The 7,956-nt window shown below is 30.8% G+C and overlaps 1 protein-coding gene across 1 annotated transcript; it reads left to right on the forward strand.

The window, feature by feature from the left end:
• The first annotated feature begins 6,199 nt into the window (after positions 1-6,199).
• On the forward strand, positions 6,200-7,036 carry LOC116109330 (pentatricopeptide repeat-containing protein At5g66520-like). Its single transcript, XM_031395562.1, has 2 exons — positions 6,200-6,682; positions 6,977-7,036. The coding sequence occupies exons 1-2, from the start codon at positions 6,200-6,202 to the stop codon at positions 7,034-7,036; spliced, it is 543 nt and encodes a 180-aa protein (XP_031251422.1).
• Positions 7,037-7,956: the final 920 nt, after the last annotated feature.

Raw genomic sequence — 7,956 nt, forward strand, 5'->3', positions numbered from 1 at the left:
AACAAAAGCAAGAATAGTGCTACTAAATTGTTGAGTACGTTATATAACTTGTGCTACTAAAGGTGCACATCAAAGTTAATTTTACATCTATTAATTGCATTTTTCTAAGGAATATCCATTGTACTCTAAAGGCTTGACATCTACAAGAACCTTGATTATATGTTCTTGATACTTCCGCTTTACTAGGGAGTTACCATGCTTATTGTAATGCAGTATTCTAATTACACAAATCAGCCTTTGTCTACACTTATCAGTAGTGTTAGTCAAAATCAGAATATGTTATTGTTGATAATGTTTTCACAATTCCCATTCCTCTTGTATATTTTCATTATTTATAACCTTAAAGGAGTTGAATAGCTCTTTTGTTACAACCTTACTCAAATTCTGTTAGAAATCAAGTAAACATTAATCAGTTAATATTTTTACCTTGATTCTATATAAGTTGCAACAATTCATTAACTATCAATCTCTTACACTAATTCTGAAATCATTAATAAAGTTAATTTAAAGATCTAACTTCATGTTCAATTAAAACCTATGTTGGTGATCTTTAGGTTAAAATATTCAAATTATACCGAAACAAATAAATAATGTTTTTTTTTTTTTGGGCCAAATGTGATAAATTGCTTCAAAAGCGGCTGAGCACTTGTTCCTTTCGGTCCTTCTTTGACCACCACAAATTTGAGTGTTGGGTGAGCTAACTCGCGACCTTCCTTCCGAGTATACTCAAGGTAGCATCTCGTTGTATCCTTACATAGAGAATATCAATCAAAGTTTATGTCTAAACAGTCCCAATAATGTCAGCTCAATAATTTTCTAAAAGACAAAATGTACTAGCTGTCAAACCTATACCGCCTCAAAGATATTCATATCACCCTATCTTATTTTAAGGAGGGACGGATGAGAGTTTTCCATGTGTCAAAGCAACTTGCAAAACACTCATTACATGACCTCAAATGTGTATAAATAGGCATCTCTCTTCATGAAAAGGGGGCATATGAGAGCTAGGCATAAATTTGAGTTTTATTATCTTTCTCTGTAAACCAAGCATTTCTCCATTCTTTTATGCCTTACCGTAATATCTAATTAGTCAGAGAATAATGAAAATAACATGAGTAGGATTCGCTTTTGAGCATCCGAACCACTATAAAAATCGCTCTTGCCATTCTTTTTTATGTTTCTGCAAACATATATAATCTCTCTTCTGCTTTATTTCCTTTCATTTCTATTTCACGTGTAATTCCTAAGTTACCTTAACGCTTTACACATGCGAATCGTTGGTGTCAAAATCAAGCATCAACACAAAGAGACCAAAACAGTTGTTAAAAAAAAAAAAATAAATAATATGTTTGGTGTGGTAGGCGAATAATCTAATAAGTGTTTTGATGCGAGTTCATGATTTCATGGGTAATCTAGATGGTTAGGGCGAACTTAGAACAGTGTGTGATAGACGCACAATCTAAATTTGATTTCCTATCTGAATATTATGATTTAAGTGAGGGCGTGGAAGTAGGTTGCTATGCTACTCTCTCCCGAGGTTTAGTCGATATACACGTAAGCTGATCCGAACACCTAGGTTACCAAAAAAAAAGCTTAGCGGTTGTTTGTTTTTTCATCTTAACTATGATGTTACTTCTTTTAGTAGATGAAGATGTTTAGGATTGTTTTTTTTTTAACTTAAAGTAAAAAGGTAAAATATTTGACTCTTATCTAAATACAACCATCTTAATCAATAATATTTTTCTTTGTCTCAATAACCCCAATTAATATATATATTCTAATTTTAGCAAAACCTTTATATATTATTATTTTTTGTCTTCTTTTATTTTATTTATTTTTTGTTTTTTAGATATTAAATTAAACAATATACAATAACATAGTTATGTATCATTCTTATACATTTTTTTTTCAGAAATTTGATAATTTAAAATTGTTTAAAAGATGTAAAATATAAAATTATATTATATTTAATAAGGTAATTGTGTCAAAACACAGATTTGATGTTTATTATGTAAAACAAACAACTCAATACTTATAATCTGGCATTAAAAAATAAAAAATACGTATAGATCAAACTTATGTACTCAAACATATTCAACTAACGATGCTTTCAGCTTTTAGACCAGAAAAACAAAATCTTAATTTGGGATTGTTGTAGCTTGTCCCATACCACTTCTAAGTCAACTTTAAAAAGAATCATAGGGTGTTCGATTGTTAAATCTCGTAATCACTTTTGATTTTAAGAAATAATTTATAACACATGTAAAGATTAAAATAGATATTTTTTTCGATAATTTTTTTTATTATAATCATTTGAAAATTTATTTCTTAAAAAAAAAAAATCAAAATTTTGAAATTTTGAAAATAGGCTAGCAATTTTTTATCAAACTTGTATACTCTTTATGTTTTCATGAAAGCTCTCTGAGGGGCTCTTCATATCGCTGATGACCGTTGTACCGATCACAAACAATTTCTACAATTTCTTACTATTGGTGAATTACTCAATAAAGGTATCAATAAGCTAGCAAGACACTATAGAGTTATTTAGAAGATTGGTATGCCACTGTAGGTCAAGTCCCTGAGACTAGATCTAAAGCTTTTACACATGTAGCCTCTCAGAGGTTGCAAGGTATTGTAGCAATAAACATCTTTTGTTTGTAGGATGCAATGTGATCGTTGGGGTCAGTATTGTTTGTCGCAAAGCTTCATATTTGGGAAGGAAAATTTCTTAGGCATCTCAGCGAGGGTGATTGCTCAACAAAAGGAGATTCAACGTATCTTTTACGAGAGGCTCCTTTTGATTGGTGTAGTGTACTCCAGGGATCCGCTGGATGATCGTCCCCAATTCTGCGAGCACTATAAGAAACTGGCATTCTGCAACCAATTTTTTAGCAACTAACCAGAATAGTGCAGAAAGGCTAAATTTCCAACAATGACATTAGTCGGCAAAAGAGGATTAAAATTTTGGGGCCCTCATGTTCCAACTTTTGGCGTCTAAAATTAATTTTCTGCGACTATTTTGTTAGTCACAGAACAGGTTTGCTTTAGTGACTAATAATTTAGTTGCAATAGCGGGTGATTTTTCCCTCCAAAATTTTAATTTGCATCTAAAATATTATATTTTGCATCTACTTTTTTGTTACAAAAAAACAATTTTTTGCAACTACTCCTTAGTAGCTAAATTAGTTGCAAATAATTAGGGATTTATTAATAACTATTATGATTAGTTACAGAAAATGAAATTACCAAAATATCTCATATTTGGATAGTAATTCAAGGGCCCCAAAGTATTTTTAGCACAAATGTTTGTGTTCATATTAACAATGTTGCAAAAAATTATATACAACAACTAAATTCGATTTAGTTGCCAATTTAACTTGAAAAATTCATATTCCTCCCAAATTATTTGTTCCCACCAAACGTAAATTATAGGCAACAACACTAATTCTTTACTGACTAAATGTTTAGTTACAAATTGACTTATTTGCAAAATTTTATATTTCAAAATTAAACAACTAATTAAACCCTACTTTTTTAAGTATTTACAAAAAACCCTACACCTACACTACAACATTATAGACATATAACTACGAAAATTAGCTGTAAAGGAAAACTGTAGCAAATACATATTTACAGCTACAAAAGTCAATATTTATAGCAATTGAAATATTTTAGTAATAAGATTTCCTCCCTCAAAGCTAATATTCTCTCTTGCTTTAACTTGTTAAATCGTGGCCATAACTAGTCATTTAGCTACAATGTATTAGTTATGGTTTAAATTGTAGCTAATTAATGTATTAGCTATAAACATTTAATTTACATGTAGATTTATCATTATTAGCTACGAGTTTAACTATATACTATTATTTGTGAATTAGCTACAAAATTTGAAATTTATAGCTATTAAGTTTTTAGCATACAAATTTTATTTTCATGGTAGTAAAAATATTAGTATCATTATTAGCTACTAGTTAAAATATATACTAATATTTGTGTATTAGCTATAAATTATTTGAATTTGTAGTAAAATAAAGAATGTGAAAATTAATATGTTACAATCCTTATAGTATGCAGCTATAGATATTCTAATTTATCCCATGAGTAATATATTTTTATTACTGTGAATTAATAGTTATAGTCAAATTAAACTATGTTTATCACACAACTAAGGTCAATAATAAATTATGACCTTCAACCAAATAGCTAACTTAAAAGACTCTTCCCAACTTATCAAGCTTAGTTTCAATACAATTTAATATGTCGAGCAAAATATTAGACTCGCTTCCTTAATGTACCCCTCTGCAGTAGAACCTTCTAGTCGACTTTTATTACGAACATAACGCTCCAATTTTCCTAAGAATCTTACAAATGTTTCTTCAACTAATTAATAACTTATTATAACCACACATTAATAAAAAAGAAAAAAAAAGTAGATATATGAAATAATGAAAACAAAATATTGCTCCTGTTTGAGTGTCTGATCTCAGCTAGCTCCATGTACTCATCTGCTACCACTTCCACATCAGTAATCAATTTGCAAGTTTGTTCTATGAACAAGAAATAAAGAATTCATTACGGAGCTTAGCAATGGTAGGATTTAATGTCTCTCATCTCCTTATGATTTAATAATCATTCTCAAGGTACAATTGCATTGATTTAACCACTCGTGATTTAATTCACAATATCTTTTCGTATTGTTTATATAAGAATTAAATTTGCTTATAAAAATTGAACTAGTGAATCACGTGAGCTATTTGGCTTGTGTAACAACCCACTATAGATTTTTATCTTATTCATCATTTATAATTCAAATTATTTATCTTAAATTTTAAATTTAATTTTCTTCATCATAATTATGTAATTTATCTTTTAATGTGAATAATTTGATAAATAATTTATATACATTACTAATTATAAATTAATTTAATAAGATATTGTTTAACCTTAATTATGTGGAACCTTATTATTATTTAATTAGGTTAAGTCTATTGTTGTTGTTCAATTAAAAATTATATTTACACTTCAATAAGATGAAGATTATATTTTTCCCCTCCTTATTTTCATATTGTGCCTTTTACTTTTATTTTTTGGTAAGGTTTTTTTTTTTTTTTTTTTTTTTTGAAAGTGTTTAATATAAAACAAGGAGGAACGACTAAAACCTTTGGAAATTCCCAGGCAAGATTCTTCTTCAAAGGTCAGTTTTTCTACTTCCTTTCAATTAGGTTTTATCCTTTATCCAAATTACCATAAATTAGGTTTTATTCCATCGAGCTTCTTGACACCCAAATTTGTAATTCAATTACAAATGCACCACTTAAAATCGAATTAATTTTCTCTTTGTTGTCATAAACCTCACAGCCATCTTTTCGTTAACCCTACAGAATAGTTGCTTCTGCAGCTTAATTCACATTTGAATTCTACACCTCTCCATTTAAAGACGAAACTCAGAAAAACCTAATTTCGTCAATTGTATAGGTATGCATTCTTTCCAAATCTAAAAATTCCTTTTTTTCCCTCTCTCTTATTTTGTTTCTTAGTTTGAATTCTTTGTGAGTTTGTTAACTTTGCTAGATATTCCGAAATTGGAGGCTAGGTGATGAGTTGCGTTAATTTTGGAAGTTTGCAGAGAACTTGTTATGTGTTTGTGAAATGCCTCTGAGAGAAGTGTTTGGATGGTTACGATTTAGAATTTAGTTGTTGAATCTTTAATACATTTTTTGGTGTTTATTTATCTTTTTAGTGTTAGACCGAACTATAGAGAATGAAATTCCTTCGATAATTGAACCAGCAGATTATGGGATTTTGATAACTTTTAACAAGTCAAAGTTAATAATGTACTTTTATTTTTTTTGGCTATGGAAATATATAGTTTTGGATAGAAAAGTAAGGGGATGTAGAACTGGTTGAATGATATATTGACTGAAGGAGTATTGAATTTCTTAGTGCTAGAACAAATTAGAGAGAGTTATATTTCTATGATTATTGTGTTTTCAAGCAGTTTCTGATTCTTTGGTTATAATTCTTGCTCTCGGTGATTTGAGTAATTTTGTGATGAACAATTTGGTTCTTGAATTATATTAAAAGAATATGGGAGTTTGGGTGATTACTATTTTTCAAGAACATTGTATCCTATTGATTATAGAAAAATCTGGTAAACAAGCTAGAGTCTAGTAGGCAAGTTCTGACCACTTTGATACATATGTTCCCCAAATGTGGGAGCATAAACAAGGCAGAAGAAGTGTTTGAGAGGGTGTCAGATAAAGACTTGGCTGTTTGGGGTACTATGATAAATGGCTATGCCATTCATGGGATGGGAGATGAGGCTTCCAGTCTCTTTCATAAGATGCAACAAGCAGAAGGTATAAAGCCAAATGTTGTGGTTTACACAAGCTTATTATCGTTGTGCAGCCATTCCGGATTGGTAGAAGATGGATTAAGGTATTTTCGAAGTATGCAGAATGAGTATGGAATAGAACCCAGCATACAGCATTATGTATGCTTGGTAGATCTTCTTGGCACAGCTGGTCAGTTTGATTTGGCTTTGAAAACAATCCAAGAGATGCCTGTCCAAGTACAAGCTCAAGTATGGGCTCCATTACTTAGTGCATGCAGGAAACATAGCAACATTGAGCTGGGAAAACTTGCAGCTAGAAAACTCACTGAAATTTTTCTGTTTGATAGGGTTTGAATTTTCTTTGAGGGTTTATGTTTATGTAATTGTGTTCTTAATTGAAATTTGAGTTGATAAGTTGTCAAAAGGTACCGTGTCAATTTATTTATGTGATGTATATTATCAGGCTTATTTATCAAGAGACTTTACAGATTCAGTTCTAAAAGTTAAAAACTGAAAATGAAACTGAATCAACAGCTACTAACAACAAACTCTGATAAAGCAATGAAAGAATGAAAAAACTAATTTGGCTTTGCACATTGGCCACACAAGTCAGTATCTTTTCTCTTATGTTGATGTTTGCAGATTCCAAAGATGGCTCCTAGTACAAGAAGGACCTTAGCTAGACGTGCAAAGGTTGTTTGAATGAATCAGAGTGCTGAACCGACTCCTGAAATTGTTGCAAACACTGGTAAAGTTATGATATTGGTTAACATAAGCATACTGAAATATATACTTGGATTTTAGATATTGTCTCCAATTTTTGTGAAAGAATCAGCATGCATGAAGAGTGGTGGAGATGGAGAATGAGAGCATGAAAGCATGGATTCTAAAACCGGTTTTCAAACAATGCTTGGAAAAGAGATTATACCTACTCCTTTGCTTTGGATTGATGAAGATTAGCTTTAAAAGGATGAAACCTCCACACTTTAACACCACCTTGAGAGGATTAGAGAGTGGCCTTGGCTAGGGAGAGAGAGCTTTTAGTTTGTGTTTGAGTGAACAAGTGAATAATGAACAAAAATGCAACCTTTTGCACTTATATATACTTGGGCTATTTTGCAATTATTTATTTTTCACTTCCAAGCCCAATAAAATCTTATTTTATAAAGGGACCCCACGAATTTAATATGCTACCCTTTGAATAATCAATATTATTCAAGGGCCCATGTAAACTAAACTAGTTTACATTAACAACCCATAAATTTACCCTTTTTACCCTTTAACTATTAAAAGGTTATTTTTGTTCATCTCATTAATCTTAACACTTTAAGATATAATAATTAAATATAATTAATTATTGCTTGACCATTTTAACCCTTAAAATGTCACAAATTGTTTTCTATGTAACTATTACTATAGAAATCCCGTTATTACCCTCGGAAGGTGCTAGCCCTCTTCGGATAATCATTTCTCTCTCTCATCCTTCTCTAACTTCTCAAGGCTATTGGTGTGACCATGTAGGTCCACCGTGGATTAGCCGTGAGCCGGTTCTGGATGAATCCGGAAACCTGTCCGGAGGCCCAACGACTATGGTAAACATCTAGCAATGTGCCATAGTCCCT

The sequence above is a fragment of the Pistacia vera genome, unplaced genomic scaffold (genome assembly GCF_008641045.1).
Source record: "Pistacia vera cultivar Batoury unplaced genomic scaffold, PisVer_v2 Contig578, whole genome shotgun sequence".
In the NCBI taxonomy this organism is placed as follows: Eukaryota; Viridiplantae; Streptophyta; class Magnoliopsida; order Sapindales; family Anacardiaceae; genus Pistacia; species Pistacia vera.